Raw genomic sequence first — 20218 nt, 5'->3', positions numbered from 1 at the left:
CCCTTTTAGCTTCTGTTAGATTTCTCTCAGGCAAAGTGGGCTCTGCTCTCCATGCTTCCACCCTTTGTTGCATAAATGTGCGTTGATGAGCATGCTAGACTTTACATTTTATTATCAATCACATCTTAGAGTCTTAAAGTATAGGATATTCCTAAGACTTTGTTTCACTACCATATTTATTTACTGTGAGAATATTCTTAGTGTTGGCAAGAAAACTGTTTTTAAAACTTACTTGGAAATAATTTCAGACTTTCAGAAAGGTTACAAAATTTAAAATAGTACACTTCTTTACCCTTTATCCAGATTCACCTATTGTTAACATTTTATCCTATTAGTTAATCATTTGTGCAGTGTTCACTCACATGTGCATATGTGCTCTGTGTGTGTGTGTGTGTATTTTCACACTCATAATTTTTCTCCTGAATAATTTGAGTATAAGTCACATACATCATGGCCCTTTATTCCTAAATACTTTAGTATTTCCTGATGTTCTCTTATATAACCAGAACAGAAATTGACTTTTGTAAATTTAACTTTGATAGGACACTTTTATCTAGTTTTCCATTTATATTCTAATTTTGTCAGTTGACCCAATAATGTCCACTATAGTATTTTTATGTCTGGTATAGGATCCAATCTCGGGTCAGGTGTTTAATTGTCATGTCTCTTTGGCCTACTTTAACTTGAAACATTTCTGTAGCTTCTCTTTGTCTTCTATAACATTGATAGTTTTGAAGAGTATAGACCCTCACTTTTTCTTTTAGAACAGTCCTCATTTTGGATTTGTCTGATGTTTTCTTATGGTTAGATTCAGTTTATGCAATCTTGGCCAGAATACCACATAGGTGATACGTTCTTCTCAGGGTATCACACCTGGAGGCACACTTTGTCCATCTGTCCTTTCTTGGCATTGTTAATTTTCATCACCCAGTCAAGATGTTGCCTGGTTTTCCCACTGTAGAATTAGAATTCCCCTTGCAACTAATCAACTTTAAGACTATGCACGTATCATGCTCCTCTTCAGTATCTCCCTAAACTTAGCAGTCATTGATGGTTCTTATCTGATTCAGTCTTTACTATTATGACTGTAAAATGATAATTTCCCAACTCTAGCACTCTGTCCACATTACCAGTTGGTTCTTGACATTCTGCCATGAGCAAGAGCTCTTAATCTCCTGTATTTATTTGTTTGTTAATTATTGGTGTGGACTCATGAATTCCTGTTTTTTCTAGTAGTTTGTAGTTTGTTACTATACTTAATTATTTTGGCTTCAGATTGTCCCAGATTTGGACAGTGGGAGCCCCTTCAAACTGGCTCCTGTGTCCTTAAGCCATGCACCCCTGTCATTCTTTTGAGCACTTTCTATTTTCTGGGATAGTGAAATATTCTAGTATCATCTTGACTCTCCCCTGCCCCATCTCTGGAATCACCCATTTTCTCTAGCGCCCTGTTTGCTTTGGGGAGAATGGTGTTAGAGACCAAGATCTGGGCACTAGATGTGCTCTTTCCTACTGGAGCGTCTTACTTGTTAAGAGAACGCTGCACTCTGCAGATTATTTTCTTTGGACTTTTAGTTACTCTTTTCATTTTTGGAGAAGTGGTTATTTTTGCTAAATAGAATCTTTATCCTATGGAAAAAAGTTTGTGTGTCATACGCATAGAAGTCAGAATGCATCACCTAACAGAAGCTCGGTATTTAATTCTTGATTGAAAGTGGAATCATTGAATTACTAATAGTATAAGAAGAAAAGCTTAGTGGAAAAGTTTTGGATATATTATCTTTACTTGGAAATGTTTTGAAATGTTTTGTAGGGACGTTTTCTTTTTCCCTGATATTTCTTTAACACAACTGTCCATCTGGTGATGAGTTATTACAAATGTTCCCTTACTTAGTTTTGCATTGGTTTGTTTATTTTATTCAGTTCTCCAGAAGTCATTTCTAGTACTTGCTAAAAACTTACAACACTCTTGTTTTTTTAGGCTGTCAAAAAACATAATCTGACTAAAAGATGGCTTATGAAAATCGTTGATGAAAGAGTAAGTTGAAATTGCTCAAGTCTTAAATTTTTTCTTCCTTTTTAGTCCTTAAGCTAATTCTCCAGGGAGGAAGTGTTTTAATCTATGAATTATATTTTGGAGGAAGGAAAGTTTTAGAGAACTGTGCCATTTTATCCATTCTCTATCACTGTGTGCTACCCACCTTAGCCACCTGCCCCTGCACCTTGAGACAGATAAGGCAGAGACAGGCACCCAGGCAGAGGCAGGTGTATGCACACCCATACTCTACTGTTTTGGTTTTTTTAAATGGAAGTTTTCAGACTTATTCAGAAGTAGAGAGAAAGTGTAATGTACTTTGATGTACCTGTCACCCAACTTTAACAGTGATAAACATATCTAATCTTGTTTCCTAAATATTCTACCAACTCCCCTCACCGAGCCCCATTGGATTATTTTAAATTAAACCCCACACATAGTATCATTTGATCTGCAAATATATATGTATCTTCAAAACATAAAAACTTTTAAAAACATAACTACAATACAATTATCATACCTTAAAAAATTACAGGTAATTCCTTAATATCATCAGAACTTGAGTAGGTATACACGTACCCTTATGTATACCCAATACTTAGATCTCTGTCCCAATAGTAGAGGGAACAAAGAAAATCTGATGGTTCTAGTGAGGAAACCTAAACCAGGTTCTTGGAACTGAGTTCTAGTTCCAACCAAGCATGCAAATTGCTCTGTGGCCTGGGCTAACTTGTATCATCTTTCTGACACGTTGTTGGCTCAGTGTCCTCATTGGCCTGATATTGATCACCTACTGTGTCATGAAAGTATAAGTTTAGTTAGTTTATTTGGATACAATCTATTAATAACTATAGGCTATAGTTATAATAATACAAGCCAAAATGAGAGAGAATGATTTCAATATTTAAAAAAATTGCTTAGTTGGCCTATAGAGTTAATTAGCATTAAGAAGATCTGTTTTTTCAGGTGTCTTCTGTTTTTATGAGGTAAAGAAAATTAGAGCACTCAAGACAGAGATAACTTTTTTGTTTAAGGGAAAATAACATTTGGCATTTGTAGAGAGAGGTGTTTAACAGTAAAGGACTGGGCTCAGTCTCCCCGCATTGATCTGTAGATTCATTGCACTCCCTATACAACTTCCAGCGGCCTTTTTCTGCAGAAATTGAAAAGCTGATCCTAAAATTCATAATGAAATGCAGGGTACCCAGAATCACCAAAACAGTCCTGAACAAGAACAAACTTGGAAGACTCTCATTTCCTGATTTCAAAGCTTAACTGCAAAGTTACAGTAATCAAATTGTGTGGTATTAGCATAGCATAGACATATAGATCAATGGAATAGAATTGAGAGTCCAGAAATAAAACCATATATTTATATTCAGTTGATTTTTGACAAGGGTGTGAAGATAATTCAATGGGGAAAGAATAGCCTTTTCAATAAATAATACTGGGACAGCTGGATACCCACAAGCAAAAGAACAAATTTGGACTCCTACCTCACACCATATACAAAAACTAACTCAAAATGGATCAAAGACCTAAATGTAAGAGTTAAAACTGTAAAACTCTTAGGAGAAAATGTAGGTATAAATCTTTGTGTCTTTAGGTTAGGCAGTGATTTCTTAAATATGATACCAAAAGCATAAGCAATTAGGAAAAAAAATAGATAGGGACTGGCCCTCTGGTGTAGTGGTTAAAGTGCAATGCGCTCTGCTTCGGCAGTCCAGGTTCGCAGGTTTGGATCCTGGGCGCAGACCTACATCACTTGTCAGCCATACTTTGGCGGCAGCCCACATACAAAATAGAGGCAGATTGGCACAGATGTTAGCTTAGGGTGAATCTCCCTCAGCAAAAAGAAAAAAAGAGGTAGTTGGACTTCTTCAAAATTAAAAACTTCAAGAAAGTGAAAAAACAATCTATAGAATGGGAGAAGATGTTTGCCAGTTATATATTTGCTAAGGGTCTACTAGTATGTGGAATACGTAAAGAAGTCTTGCAGCTCAACAATAAAAAGACAAATAACCCAATTTAAAACTGGGAGAAGGATTTGAGTAAAGATTTCTCCAAGGAAGATCAACAAATGACCATTAACCCCCTAACAAGATGCTCAACATATTTTCATTAGAGAAATGCACATCAAAACCACAATGAGCTACCACTTCATACCCCTTAGGATGGCTATAATAAAAAAGACAGACAATAAAACGTTTGTGAGGATGTGGAGAAATTGGAGAGCTTCATACATTGCTGATAGGAATGTAAAGTGATGCAGCCACTTTGGAAAAATAGTTTGGCAGTTCTTTAGAAGGTTAAACATGGTTATCATAGAGCCAGCAATTTCACTCCTATGTTTATACCCAAGAGAAATGAAAACTTATATGTCCAAACAAAACTTTTACCACAAATGTTCCTAGCAGCATTAGTCATAATAGTCCAAAAGTGGGAACAACTCATGGCCTGTCAATGAGTGAATAAACTAATGTATATCCATATATTGGAATATTAATAATTTCTTCAATTAAAAAGAATAAGGTACTGATAGATGCTCCAACATGGATGAACCTTGAAAACCTGCTAATTGAAAGAAGCCAGGTACCAAAAGCCACATACTGTATCATTGCATTTTTATAAAATGTCCAGAACAGACAACTCCGTGGAGACGGAAAGTAGAGTAGTGATTTGCCAGAGCATGTGGGGAGGGGGAAATGAGAAGTGACTGCTTAATGGATATGAGGTTTCTTTTTGAGGTGATAAAAATGTTCTGTAATTAGATAGTGGTGATAGTTGCACAACTTTGTGAATATATTAAAAGACACCGAATTGTATATTTTAAAAGGGTAAATTTTATAGTATGTGAATTATGTCTCAATTTTTAAAAATGTAAAACATTTGGACGTATTTTTTTTTCTGGGATCATTGCTAGTGCCATTTTCTCCTGATTTAAAAAATGGAGGAAGGAGCAGGTTGCATTGGCAATAGAGTCTTTGTAGATGTATTATTATAAAAATGGCTGGATGTTCTTGCTGTATGATTTACATTTTTCTGTTTCTGGAATATAGTGTGTTCAGGTAATCAACCTTGTTACTTTATTGAGCATGGTTTCTTTTTGGATACGGAGTCTGGATGATCCCATTTCTTTTTCTAAGCACCTTTTCTTTATTTATAGAATGGGCTTAACAGTCAAAATGTATGGATTTGAATCCTATCCCCACCATTTATTAGCTATATGCCCTTGGGCATATTATTTAATGTGTCTAGGACTCAGTTTCTTCATCTGTAAAATAGAAAAAGTATTCATTCCTTATCTTTGGAGGGAGTTGTTAGGATTAAGAAGACAATGTCTGAAGTGCTTGAGTAAGAGCTCAGTTAAGTCACTTTCTCATGATACTTTGAACTTTAGAAGGAATTAAAAATTAAGACAACACAATGTCCATGATGTTTTGTTCATTGAGATTATTCCTGAGGTATTATTTTGAGGAGTGATTTGTAGGTATTGAATGTGTAAGACTTTAATATTTTATCTGTATTTTAATCTTATTTTGTGCTAAATATATACTAATATTTTAATTCTCTATTATTCAGTTCTTTAGGGCAAAAAATAGTGCCTTTTCTTTATAAAATATTGACAGTCAGCAAACTTTATTTGCATTTTGTTTGACTGTAGGAAAAGAATTTGGATGACAAAGCGTATCGTAATATCCAGGAACTGGAAAGTTATGCTGAAAACACACAGAGCTCTCTTCTTTATTTAACACTAGAAATATTGGGTAAGTTTTTTTTTTTTCTATTTTATACTCCTCTTTTTCAAAGAAAACACCTTTCAAACTTCACTCTTTCATAATTTGACAATCTAACCAGTTTAACACTGAAGTTTTTCTTTGCACTGTCTATAGAGGAACAGCAATTTTTATTTTGAGCAAGAAAGGGAATATATATCTTTCTTTGGAGTACAGGCTAATCCGAATACTCAGACTCTCAGAAAAGTACTTGAGCTACCTCATGGGAATACTGTAATTAATGATCTGGGAATTACAGGTGATTCTGCTTTGTTTTTTGAGGAAGATTAGCCCTGAGCTAACATTTGCTGTCAGTCCTCCTCTTTTTGCTGAGAAAGACTGGCCCTGAGCTAACATCTGTGCCCATCTTCCTCTACTTTATATGTGGGATGCCTGCCACAGCATGGCTTGCTGAGCAGTGCCATGTCTGCACCCCTGATCCGACCCAGCAAACCCTGGGCCGCTGAAGTGGAATGTGTGAACTTAACTGCTGTGCCACTGGGCTGGCCCCTTGATTCTGCTTTTTTATAAGAGCATTTTGTACGGTTTGGAAGGGCTGTGGCCTGACTCTTCCTTCCCTGTCAATAGTACTTCCCCATGTAAAAAAAAAGGAAAAAAGTGGAAGAAATAAAACTGCATTTCTAAAAGTTTTTATGAGGTTTTTCTTTTTCTTTCCTTTTTTTTAAAAAATAAGTAATTTAGATGGTATTTTTCCTAATCTGACTTCGTTCTACGTTGGTGAGATCTTATTGTAATGAGGAAATTATTTGGGCCAACAACAATACCATCTCTTTTGAAGAAGGTAATATATCTTTATGTCACCCTAAAGGAATAACACCAGTCCCTATTGAATTTCCCAGTTCTGTTCAGCCTGCACATTTGGTGACATGTTTGCCAGCACAATGAAAGGAGGGCACAAAGAGCAGAATGTTTGTTAAGCACATACTTAGAATGAGGTCATATGGGAATTGCATTGAGGAGAAGAAATGAAAGACTTGTAATATTTTTCCATGATAGCTGATTAAAATTCTAAATGTGTTCTTGATGTGTTGTAGTCCGAGGAAAACTCATTTAAAAGTTGAGGTTCAGAAACCTGTTAGTGGTAAACGGTCAATTTGTCTTTCTGCCCAGTTTTGCTCTCATAAATCCCATTTTTGAGATATAAAACGTAGGATAAACAACTGCTTTTACATGTGTAGGTGATTTCTCTAAACTGCTTTCATTGATTTGTTATGCATTTAAAGAGAAAAGAGCAGTCCTGTTGTTTAATTTCTGAAATCATAGGTATAAAGGATCTTCATGCAGATCATGCTGCAAGTCACATTGGAAAAGCACAAGGCATTGTCACTTGCTTGAGAGCAATGCCCTATCATGGTAGCAGAAGAAGGGTGTTCCTTCCCATGGATATTTGTATGCTGGTAAGGCTGTTACTTGTACCCTCTAATAATTTACCTCGGGAATGTGGGGATGTCATCTCTTGGTTCTTTGCTTAGTCTGTTCAAGTAACTGCTTTGAAACGAATGTTAGTGCTTTTTTTGCTCCAGAGTTATCAAGTCAGAATGGTATCAGTCAGGCATTTGAGGTCTGTGGTAGAGCTATGAGTAAGGAGTTCCAGAGAACCTCACTTGGTGTAGCTTCATGTTGATGCTTTACTCCCTTCCAGGCAATTCCAGTAATCATTCCTAGTGTTCACCTTAACCCGTTCTTTATTTTATTTTAAAGGAGGAAGTAATCCATTAAAAAAGAGTATTGTTTATGAGAACTTTTGTTTTCTGTATGAGATTCATTATTGTCTGTTCTTTTAAACTTATTATGTGTTTTCTTGTATATTTTTGTTCTACCTACAACTGTTGTTAATTAACATCCTGTTGCGTATTCTTCCAGGAGTGTGTGTGTATGTATGTGTATCTCTGTGTTCACACACACATATATTTATACACATATGTATATTTTTAAAATAAAATAGGCATTATACTGTACATACTGTTCTATCATCTGTTTTCTTGAGCTAAGTTAGTTTTTCTTGTTTGTTTTGTTTTTTTAAGATTTTGTTTTTCCTTCTCCCTAGAGCTCCCCAGTACATAGTTGTATACATTTTTTAGTTGTGGGTCCTAGTTGTGGCATGTGGGATGCTGCCTCAGCATGGCCTGATGAGCAGTGCTAGGTCCGCACCCAGGATCTGAACCCTGGGCAGCTGAAGCAGAGTGCGCGAACCCAACCCCTTGGCCATGGGCCTGGCCCCAAGCTAAGTTAGTTTTAACTTTGCTTTTGCATTCCTAATATAATGTATATTTTCCCACACAGCATGGTGTTTCACAAGAGGATTTTCTACGAAAGAACCGAGATAAAAATGTGAGAGATGTGATATATGACATTGCCAGCCAGGCCCACTTACACCTAAAGCATGTAAGTAGCCTCTTTTTGCCAAATTGTTTAGGAAACTATCATTTCTAGGTATGGCTATCCTTAGAGCATTGTTGTAGTATTCTCTACTTGGTGGTCTGTATTCTGTCTCTCACTGAAATCCTGGTAGATTTATCTCAGGGACTACTGTAAACTTTCTCCAGTTTTTAAAAATCACCCTTTCTCCTTTTCAGTGGATGCATATACCCTTTACTGAGTCAGTCAAGCCTGAGCTTCCTCAGCTGGGCTCCCTCTGATCCATCTGCTCACCATTTCTCTGTCTCTCAGGGAACAGCGTGTCTCTCTGCCTTGCCTAGGGCAGTGCCTCTGCTACCTCCTCCAGGACCTTGCATCCTCGGCAGTTCCCAGATGGTGTTTTCAGCTGGCCTCTCTGATAACTTGCCCCTTTTATCTTCTGGTTTGTTGCTACTGCCTTCTGAAGTTACAGGCAGCCTGTGAACCCTTCTTTTTCTTATTTTTCCCTCCCAATTAACCTCTTTTTTTTTTTTTTTTTTTTTTTTTTTAAAGATTTTATTTTTTCCTTTTTCTCCCCAAAGCCCCCTGGTACATAGTTGTGTATTCTTCATTGTGGGTTATTCTAGTTGTGGCATGTGGGACGCTGCCTCAGCGTGGTCTGACGAGCAGTGCCACGTCCGCGCCCAGGATTCGAACCAACGAAACACTGGGCCGCCTGCAGCAGAGCGCGCGAACTTAACCACTTGGCCACGGGGCCAGCCCCCCAATTAACCTCTTTTTGAATAATTGGTTTGCATTCATTGTTACCTCAAGGCCCTCACCACTCTGGCACTTTTCATTGTGCTATTATTTAGCTTCCATCCTGCCTTCACTAGTAATAATCTCCTTATTGCCGCATTTAATGAATGTCTGATTTACAAAGAGTAGATGTTTATATATGTGTATGTGTATGTCTATACGTCCATGTCCACATCCACGCACACACACCCACACACAACAGAGGTAGCATCAACCAAACATGATAACTGTTTGGATTGTAGCAGGATCAGGAAGAAGGAAAGTTGAAGCCTGCACAGAGCTCAAGTATAGATGGTGATGGTGCCATTCAGAGACTACAGTGAAAAAGCGGTGCTATACAAGATGCTGATCAGTAGACTTTGGACTAGCTGCTGGACCTCATTGAATTTAAAGGGATTAGAGGACATTTAGGAAGATAGGCTATTGAAGAATGCAGGATTGTGACTTTGGAAGGTCAGAACTGGAGATAGAGATTTAGGACTCATCCACATAGAAGGCTTATGGTTAAAGCTCTTAAGTTTGGATGGTGTTGCCCAAGGAGAATGTGCATCTAGACAAGAGGATGGATGAAGGGCAGAACCTGTGGGCCCTCCTCCATTTCTCAGGTAGAAGAGGAAAGGGCTATTTATTAAGAAGAAGGAAAGAATGAGCAAAGAAGTGGGAGAACTGAGTCAGTGTCTTGGAAACCAAGGGAGGAGCAAATTCCAAGAAAGGGGAATGTTAAAGTTTTGCATGCTACATAGAGATTGAAGAGAAAAGATGGGTATGGTTATTAGTAAATCGTAGATGGTCTTGAAGAGAGCAGAGCTATTTTAATGGACAGGGGTAAAACTAGAGTGTAGCGGGTTAAGAAGTGAGTCAGTAAGTAGGGGCGGCATCTGACAATATAAATGAAGACCTGGAGACAGGAGTGGGCTTGGTGAGTGTTGGATGATGGGCATCGGCCTGAGGGGAATTAGGGTAGGGCTTCACAGTCCAGAGTGGTCGGGAGTTGGCTTGGATAGATGAGGTTAGAGTCAAGATGTGGGGACCTTTGAATTCCAAGGTGAATAGTTGAGACTTGATCTATCAGGGAGTTAGGTTAAAGTAAAAATAAAACAATGACTGAAGGACATTAATTTGGCTGGCTGTATGGAATGAATTAAAGGTTGGGGAACACAGAAGCAGGAAGATCAGCCAGGAGGATCTTAGGTTCGTGTAAACAGGAGAGAATGATGATTTCAGCTGGGGAAGTGCTGGGACTTAACGCAAGTTATTTCTTCATTTACCGCTTAGCACAGAGCTAGAGGGTCGCAGTTATGTTATAAGGTAGAAAAGGCCAAAGCCAATCTGTAAAAAGAATGGAATTCCTCATGTAGAACTTTTTCCTGAGTCCTTTAGGCTTAGAAAGTTAATCCTAATCGGCAGGAGATGAGAGCTGGTTTTTACTTTTGAGAGAGGCACTAGCCCTGTTGTTAAACTGCTAGTGTTGTTTCATGTTCACTTTCAGAGGGAACAGGTTTGTTTCCAGAAATATTTATGTTTCAAACCAGTTTCCTTTTGTCTTCCTTTTTAGGCGAGGTCCTTTCACAAAAGTGTTCCTGTGAAAGCATTTCCTGCCTTTCTTCAGACGGTAAGTGGATTAACAGAGAAGACTGTTTAATTAATGAAGCAGATGCGTGTGATATCTTTTTCTCTTTTATAAGGTTCCCAATGCAGTTCTTTACTTTCGAGTCTTTGTTTTTGTTTCCCTCCCTTACTGTGGGTTTTGTTAGTTGCCTTCTGCTTTTGGTCATGGTCATGCCTTATTTCCCAGAGGCAGGTGAGTGGAGTCATCATTAGTGCTGACTGCAGCCAGACTGCATCGGTTTGCATCTGTTTTGCCACTTACTAGCCATGGAACCTTAAGTTCCTTAACCACTGTGTTCCTCAATTTCCTCAGATAAAATAGAAATCATAGGAGAAACTACCTTATAGGATTATTAGGCTACTTACAGCTATCTAAGTATTACTTATTCTATTAATTTTTTTCTCATAGTGACCGTATTGTAGCACTGGTTCCTGAATAGTCGTTCACAGACCAATGGAATAACCTGGAAAGCTTTTAAAAAATAGAGATTCTTATTAAATAAGACTCTTGGGATTGAGGAGCGGGGTATTCCTAGGAGAATCTGCGATTTTAAAAACTTCTCCAGCGGCCGGTCCTGTGGCCGAGTGGTTAAGTTTGTGCGCTCCACTGTGGTGGCCCAGGGTTTTGCTGGTTTGGATCCTGGGCACGGACATGGCACCGCTCGTCGGGCCACGTTGAGGTGGCATCCCACGTGCCACAACTAGAAGGACTTGCAACTAAGATATACAACTATGTACCAGGGGGGATTTGGGGAGATAAAGCAGGAAAAAAAGAAAAAAAAAGATTGGCAACAGTTGTTAGCTCAGGTGCCAATCTTTAAGAAAAAGAAAAAAGCTTGCCCACAGTTGTTAGCTCAGGTGCCAATCTTTAAAAAATAAAAAAATATAAAAAATAAAATAAAAATAAAAACTTCCCCAGATGATTCTGATGTGCAGCCAGGTTTGGGCACCATTGTTGTAAGATACATAAAGAAATGAGAATAGCTTCCAATTATTTAGCATCTATTATGGACAGGCTCTGAGCTAGGTCATTTTTTACATTATTCCTAGACATCCTAGGCACGGTTTACTTCATTTATACATAGAAGCCAAGGTTAAAAGATTTGCGATCTTTGAAAATTGAAATTTCATGCACTTTGTACAATACCAAACATATCTTCTACCTTTTTCCCTAAAATATATTTAAAGATTCATTTCTGTCCCTTCACATCTTCTGTCCTGAGTCTCAGATCTGACTATTTGAAATCATTTTGTTTCTTTACTGGGTTTGCTTATTATAGAAGTAATATATTAATGTTTTAGATGTTCACTTAATATAAGAGGAGGCAGAAGAAGAACTCAGAATCCTCTCACAGTTCCATCCTTTCCAGAGATAATGTCTGTTCATCTTTCTGGACCTTTTAAAAAGTTCATGTAATTACATGTATGTTTTTTGTATAAATGGGGTGTCAAGCATCTCTTTATGTGTCAATGAAAATTGTTCTATATCACTGTTTTTGATGGTTATTTGGTCTTCATGGTTATTTGGTGATGTGCCATCACCTGTTTTAACTTTCTCTCAAAGTTAAGCTCCATGAAGGTTAAGGACTTTGGTTTGTTCACTTCTGTGAAAATGGTTGTTCTCAACTCTGGATGCCCATTAAAATCACTTGGGGAGCTTCCAGAAAAAACCTAAAACAATGTTGGGTCCCTCCCCAAACCAGTTAAATCACAGTATCTAAGAGGTTGGATCCAGGCATTGATACTTTTTAAAAACTCCCCCAGTAATTGTGAAGTGCAGCTAGGCTTGAGAACCACTGACTTTGACTAGTGGTTCACATGATGTGGTCCCTGGACCAGCAATAACTGCCTCACCTTGGAACTTGTTAGAAATGCAGGTCTTGGGCCCCACTGCAGCCCTACTGAATCAGAAACGCTTGAGGCTGGAGCCCACCTCTCAGTTTCCATTCTGTGCCACGAGAAACTGAAGGGACTACATGGTGGTTCCGGAGGGACTGCTTCTATCCTACATCTTCATTCCAGCTGGGGCACATCTCTTCTTGTTTTGTGTGGGGGGCATCTGTTAATTATGTTGTTCAAAGAAAAGGTTTTACTGTTTAAAAAACTATTTGAAAATGACTAGTCTAGGGTCTAGTATGTTCTCCATAGATGAGGTTTTAAGCCATATTCAGAAATTGTGATGTCTGAGAATTTCCCAATGAATTTGTTACCTTGAACAGTTTATTTACCAGTAGACAAACTTTCCTTTGAACCAAATTTGTGAATGTCCATTTGAACTCTAATTTTGAGGTCACATTTCATCTGTATTTTAAGGGAATCTTCTCCTGATTATAAAAGGAATACGTTCTCATGATAGAGATTTGGACAATCTAAAAAGAATATTAGAAGAAAATAGCAATCACCTGTAATTCCAGAACCCAGAGATAAATGCTATTTATTCTGTTTTTTTAATGAATTTTTGTGTATAGTTGAAATAACACTTTATATGTCAGTGTTCTATTTATCAAGCATTTAACCACATCATTAAAAATATCTATAAATACAGTATTTAATGGCTGTATAGTATTGTATCATGTCCCTGTACCTTGATTTCATTAGCTTCCTTAAAATTGGGTAGTATAAAACTGTTAAAATGCACATAATAGAATTTGTAAAGATGGAAAGTTGATCACAATATATTAAGTGATAGAAAAGCAGGTTACAGAACATGATGAATAACACAAGCTCTTTTTTTCCACAAAGAAAGAACATGTGAAAGAAAGTACACTAAAATATCTTCAGTTTTTTATTCTTATAAAATGTTTAATATTTGATATCTACAAATGAATATGATATATTTATATATGTATGCATGTATTATAAAGCATAACATAATGAAAACCCATGAACTCCCTCTCAATCCAGGAACTAGAATATCACTATTAAATTGCACTCATGTGTTTTCCCCATCTCATCCCCTTGCCTCTTGCCTTGCTCCTCCAAGAAGCTATCCTGAATTTTGTATTTATTATTCTCTTGCTTTTATTCGAAAAAAGCTTTCCCCCATTTTATGCATTCCTAAACAATACATTGCTTAGTTTTGGTTTTGAGCTTTATAAAAATGGACCAATTTCTGTTTCTGTCTTCTAGGTTACACACAGACACACGTTTCTACGATTTATCCTTATTATTGCTTCTAGCTATAGCACATTCATTTCACTGCAGCATAATATTTCATTGTGTGAACAGTTTATCTTTTTTTTGTCAAAGAAAACTTCTGGGTTGTTTCCAGGTTTTTTGCTAATATAACACAAGGCAGCTGTTCACATTCATGCACATATCTCCTGTTGTACATATTTATAAGTTCAGGGTTTAAAAAGTGGGTATTTTTTTGTATGTACACTCATCTGTTTATAAGCATATAGAAAAAAAAGTCTGGGAGAAAATATAATCCTTTTTGTTTTCTTTTTGCTCATCTGTATACTCTAGAGAATCCACAGGCATGATCTCTGTTGGAGTCACAGGTTGTGCTGCAGAACTCTGGGGGGAGCTGTGCACATGGACTGAGAAGGGAGTGGTGCCTCTTACAACTGTGCGGTGCAAAACCAAGCGGCTTCTCTGTTTAATAAAAAAGTTACTGAAATAAAATAATTTATAAATTAATAAAAATAACTGAAAACCATAAAATAAAGAGCACTGCCCATCGTCAATGTTTCCCATCCTGCCCACATCCCAATGAAAGCTTTATCAAGTTTTGTGTGATGGGGGAAGCATGGGGTGACATTTATAGGGACCTATGATTGTTCTCCATGGTTGTAAAATCTTTTCTAGCAAGAACATGGAGACCCATAAACTTTGTGCACAAAATAATTTTTTAAACAAACAACTTGAGCTTCCCCTCGTGGCACAATGCGTTTCTTCGGGCAGGGAGTGGTGGTGGTGTCTCTTTTCCTGGGTTGAAACATCCCTTTTGTATTCTGCAGAATCTAGTAATAAGACTTGGCAAACTGATTTCTCTAACCTTTTACATTTTGACCAGAACACAATAACTTTTGATGAGAGTTGGCTTGAGAGTTCTAGTACTAGCTCTATGACCCTGTTTTACTGATCTAAGAGAAACTTCGTAGATGTCTTTATTTTCCCTCTTCCTTTTAAAATTCTCATTTAAATTCTTAGCGTGTGGAAGACCATCTCAGGAAAACTAAGATAGCCTTAATACTTGTAACTTTTCTATAGTTTCTTTTAAAGACGTAACCATTCTATGACCCAGTGACCATTATTCTCTTTTTCCAGGTTGCTCTGGAGGACTATTTAAAGAAAATTCAACAAGTGGATTTTGATATATTCCACCCATCTTTACAGCAGAAGAATACATTACTTCCATTATCTTTGTATATTCGGTCATGGAGAAAAAGATATTAAAATAATTTTATAATATTTGTATTAATTTTACTTTTATTCATTTTACAAAAGTATACTAGTTAGTATTCTTGTTTTGCAAACAATAGGAACTGACTCTCTACTTAAGGAGAAACGAATTTATTCAGTGGATGTCTGTAGCTTACAGAATTGATGAGAAGTTGCTGTGGGGATAGGGTGCCAAGATACTGCTGATATTCTGCCTCAGGCACCCTCATTGTCACCACCAGCCCAGACAGTGTCTGCTATACCATCTCTGTGAAGTCCGAGCCCCAGGAGGGAGCATTGGTTTAGCTGTGCTTAGGCTGCAGGCCATGCTTCAGCCACCAGAGGGCAGGGAGAAGGAATGTCTCCTCCATTCCTTGCCCTTGGAAAAGGGGGAAAGGGCTCAAGTAGTGCTGGGTTTGCACGCTGAGCAGCCAGAACTCAGGTGTGCTTTACAGCTGGGTCACAAAGAATGAAGTTAATATTTGAAGAATGTCAGTCACTATGTTGAGGGCTTTATATTCCTAACATTTAATCTTTACAGCTCTATGGAAATGTATCCATGATGATAATTGCTTTAAAGTAAGACAGTTGGCTGGCAAGAGCTGGAATCCTAGTTTGACTTTTAAGTTTGGCTGATACGAAAGCTTTTACTTTTTTGTTAACCCCACTGCTTTCCTGTCTGTCATCCAGTATTATCGTGATCATGAACAAAATGGTATTGAACAAAATTATATTAACAAAGTGTGTATTAATATAAATTATATTAACAAAATTGTATTGAATATTCATTAATGGGATAGTACATTTTTAAAAACTAGTATACTAGTTGAGCTTCCTGGTTATAAGCTCTGTGCTGTATACTTTTACCAATGGTCTCATTTTGTCTTTAAAACTCTATGAAATAAGGAATGTTTTTGGTAATTAAAAAATTTAAATTGTAAAATACATGCTAATTACAAAAAACCCCAAAATTGTTTGCATTGCTGCTAATTGGCAGATGTGGACTCTGAATGGGTCTCTGCCTCCCAAGACCAGGATTATGCTACAGTTTCCTTTTCCTGCCTTTTCAGTAGTCTTGCCTCTGGCCCACTCACACCTCTGGGGACTGTTCCTCTATCCCATTTCTCTTAAGCGTTTGGTTTCAGCTATGAATTAGCACCTAGTTCAATTGTGACTTAGTGATGGCTTAAAATATTTCATTTTTGCAAATAGAACTTAAACTGAGGACAAGAACACGTTGTTTTATTCATCTAGGGATCCCCCAGTACTTAGAATGGTTTCTGATTTAGAGAAAGTAGAGACTAACAAGTGAGAGATTAATAGATGTATAATTGAATGAGTGTGAAATGTGTTTGATGGTGATGCTGAAAGAATATCCTCTTGTTTAATTCTGTGGCTTTAGAAAGCCTTTTAGCTTATCTGGAAAAGGCAAGTACAAGGAAATGGGACACATTTCCTCTTGGGATTCTGAATGATCCAGGGTTGAAGAGTTCATTAGAGATAGTCTTTGTTAGTAGTAAGCATTGTCTGTGGGTCCTCCCAGGTTAAATTTGGCAGCAGTTAGCTGCTAAGCATCTTGGTTGCTATCTAAGGGTCTTTAAAAAAAAGAGTTTAAACACTCAACTGGATTACTGGATTCTTTCCTGGCTCAGAAGCCAATTTACTATTAAGTAAATAATTTCAAAATATTTTCTAAGCTGTTTTAAATTTGATGCTTAGAGATTTGGAAGAACTGAAGTTTCCAGCGTCCCAGATATAAGCTGAAGTTTAGTTCAGAGACAGTTACTATAGTATTTCCTGGCATGAAAGATACTCCCTTATATGGTGCAACATTCTTTTTCATTTTTCAAATCTGTTTTTTTATTAGAGCATTTTAAAGGAGTCAGATATATTTTCAAACCATTTAAGGTGTATTTTAATATGAATTGGTGGAGAGTAACAGATAACAAATGTTAAGTAATATTTTACTTACTATTTACTTATTATTACTATTACTTATTAATTAAGTAATAAATTACAAATTAATCTCAATGTAGGTAAAGTTGCATACCATTATAAAATGTTTTGGATAGTTCCCAATCAACTGACAATATTCTTTCTCTCCTTTTGGTTAAAGCTTTCCTTTTGATGAAGTTAAATTACTCTTGAGAAATACAACAGCAGCTAACACTTACTGAGCGTGAACTGGGACAGGTGGTGTGCTCTGGACAGTAATCTTTACAGAGAAAGTAGGTCTTCATTTTCCAAATGAAAAAACTGCCTCAGAGATGTTAAGTTCAAGGTCACACAGCCATTAGAACTAGAGCTGGATGCCAAACCCGTTAGTTCAATGCCAATGCCCACAACCCATGTATTTTTGCCATTCTTGAGATTGTAAAATAAACTGCCAAGTTTAAAAGCTCAAGGGCACAACTTTTTTCAGAAGTAAGTATTACTGCATAAAGTTTAGGTGCAAATTGGGTAAAAAAGTAGTTACTATATAAATTCCAGCTACAAATTAGGTGAGAGAGAAATAGGCAACTGAAATAGATATTAAGTGCTGGTCACTGGGTATATTCAGAAAGGGCACGTCACCACTTTTGAGGTCAAAGAAGGTTTCCCAGAGGAGGTGGCCTGTGAGGAGTGCCAGGAAGGTTGGATAGGAGCCAGGGTGTGGGATGGGGGTGTAGATGTTGTGGGGAGATCCTGGCTGAGGAAGTAGTGTGAACAAAGGCCAGGAGACAGAATGGATAGCCTATGTCAAAATGCTTAATTTTTTGGTTTTTAACTTAGTAGAAAGAACAGAATGTAATGTCCAGAGTTCTTAGGAAAGTTTGTGAATAAAAAGTGGCCACATCCCCTGGTCTAGTGAAACATTTTGAATTAAGATCAAAGACTTGGGAGTTTATATTTTGCCATTTTAGCAAATCCCTAGATGCCCTTGGGTGGTTTTAGCTCATATAAATAGTACTTCTCTGAAGACTCTGGCCTAATCAGTTGCCTGGTCCAGAAAGATCTACAGAGTTGTAAACATTATGCAGATGGTTATTGAAAACATAAAAAAGTTATCCTTATTTTGGAGAATAAACATTGTAACACTGTTTGTTACCTGTAAGGAGGACTAAGCAAGAAACCACATACACCTAGAATTGAGAAGGACATCAGAGGTGGAGCAGAGGAGTTGGGAGAGTGACTGTGAGAATATATTAAATAACTTGGACCCTTCACTCTACCTGCATTTTTCTATAATGAACATGTATTTCTTGGGTAACTGCAAAGCTACTTCTTAAAAATTAAGACCCTTTGAATGAGAGAGAGTGGTAGACAGGGACTGTGATTAAGTTTGTGGGACAATGAATAGGTGGATGGACGTGAATTTTTCTATCAAATCTATATATATTAGTTGAGTTTGTTCAATGACCAAAAGCAATAATATTTGGCACAAATGATTATGTAACTCATTCTGTAGTATAAGCTGAATAAAGCAATTTTAAAAGTTTATATACAGAGCAGTAGAATATAGTGCTATGAAGCACTTAAGAGTGTGGGCTCTGGGGGATCCTGGCTGCCGGGGTGCAAATTCCAGTTCCACCACCTAATAGCTGGGTTACTTCAGCAAGTTATGTGAACTCTCCCATGCCTCAGTTTCTCCATTTGTAAAATAGGCAAAATCTTAATATCAACCTCACTGGTTGTGAGGGGTAAATGAGTTAATATATGTAAAGTGCCTGGAACAGTGACCTACTTGTAGTAAACGATAAATAGTGTTAATGTTATTATGCAAACTGGCATCCTGACCCAAATTAGGCTTGCAGGCATATTTTGTTTCGCAGGTATAGCATTTGAAAAAGAATGAGAAATTGAATGCCTTTAGACAGAAGTGTACTCTCCACTTGGCCACAGGTCCCAGCATGAGCTACCATCCCACACCCAGCCTGATTCATACGTTCATGTTACCTGCTTAGTCTATAAGCACTTCAGTTTGTGACTAGTGGTTTATTAGAATTTGTGGATGGTGGATTAATAACAAGTGATTGTCAGCTCAAGGCTGGTTCTGCAAAGCGTAGCCCTGCTTTCTCCCCAAAAGCTGACTGCATTTTAACCATTGTTCACTCGTCTGTCCCTCGCTTAGCCAAGTTCTCTGAGTGCAAGACAATGTTTTATTATTCTTTGTATCCTCTGAACCTGCCGTAGATCCTGATGCTGCTCCATAAATCTTTGTGGTCTGAATGAACAAGTTGTAGTATTAGGTGGGATGGTAGCCTCTCAGGGAATGTTACTGGGTTGGGGCTGACATGTGAAGGATGAACTGGAAGTGTGTGTCAAAGATGTGACTTTGGCAGTGCATACGGCATTTAAGAAACTAGTTGTCCACAGGAAAAAAACACTTTCTTTTTTCTTTTTTTGTATCTATATTAGGCGATGGATGTTAACTAAACTTATTGTGGTGATCATTTCACAATATATGTAAGCCAAGACATGCTGTGCACTTTAAACTTATATAGTGCCGTCTGTCAATTATATCAATAAAACCGAAAGGAAAAAAAGAAACTAGGCTGTCAGGTGTGATTGGAAAGCAGGGTGTGAGGAAGAAAAAGTGATGCTGGAAAGATAAATTGTAGACACATTAAGGTGTTTGGATGTTAAGAATGGCATGAAATTTGATAATAAGTATCTCATAAATGTTCCATAACATATTTTGTGTACATGCTTATGGATATTATTGGCATTTTTTCCTAGTGTGATCATGTCTTTAGATAAGCAGTACCTTTGGAATCAGATATGAGATAGAATGTCTTTATCCCTATTTGATAAGTCTGTGGGTTGACTTTTTATTACCCTGTACAAATACTGTTTTCCTTTGAGTCACCCTTTTCTCATTAAACAGTCCTGCCTTGGTGCACTGTGTGTTTTCCCTTTTATTTTTAATCACAATTTTTCCAGCTGCTTAGTTATATAATAATATCCTGTGTGTTTAAACACAGGCCTACAGATTGAATTTCTCCGAGAACAAGTTCAAGAGCTTTTTAAAACGACAAGATCTCGTTTATGGGTGCTACAAAGATTCTTTTTTTTTTTTGGAGGACTATTAGCCCTGAGCTAACTACTGCTGCCAATCCTCCTCTTTTTGCTGAGGAAGACTGGCCCTGAGCTAACATCCATGCCCATCTTCCTTCACTTTACATGTGGGATGCCCACCACAGCATGGCTTGCCAAGCAGTGCCATGTCCGCACCTGGGATCCAAACCGGCAAACC

General features: G+C 37.4%; 1 protein-coding gene across 2 annotated transcripts in view; it reads left to right on the top strand.

Moving 5' to 3' along the window:
• Nucleotides 1-19861, top strand: part of NDUFAF6 (NADH:ubiquinone oxidoreductase complex assembly factor 6) — a 40631-nt gene extending 20770 nt beyond the window's left edge. Inside the window, exons 4-9 of one of the 2 annotated variants that reach the window (XM_046642228.1) lie at nucleotides 1982-2038; nucleotides 5700-5802; nucleotides 7096-7229; nucleotides 8116-8217; nucleotides 10544-10600; nucleotides 14869-19861. In XM_046642228.1, the coding sequence (XP_046498184.1) occupies nucleotides 1982-2038; nucleotides 5700-5802; nucleotides 7096-7229; nucleotides 8116-8217; nucleotides 10544-10600; nucleotides 14869-14997 (582 nt within the window). In that variant the 3' untranslated portion in view covers nucleotides 14998-19861. The remainder of the gene's footprint in view (nucleotides 1-1981; nucleotides 2039-5699; nucleotides 5803-7095; nucleotides 7230-8115; nucleotides 8218-10543; nucleotides 10601-14868) is intronic. The other variant, XM_046642229.1, reaches the window with a different exon arrangement.
• Nucleotides 19862-20218: the final 357 nt, after the last annotated feature.

Source organism: Equus quagga, chromosome 16, assembly GCF_021613505.1.
Source record: "Equus quagga isolate Etosha38 chromosome 16, UCLA_HA_Equagga_1.0, whole genome shotgun sequence".
NCBI classification, from domain to species: domain Eukaryota; kingdom Metazoa; phylum Chordata; class Mammalia; order Perissodactyla; family Equidae; genus Equus; species Equus quagga.
This window is presented reverse-complemented; position numbering and strand designations above follow the sequence as displayed.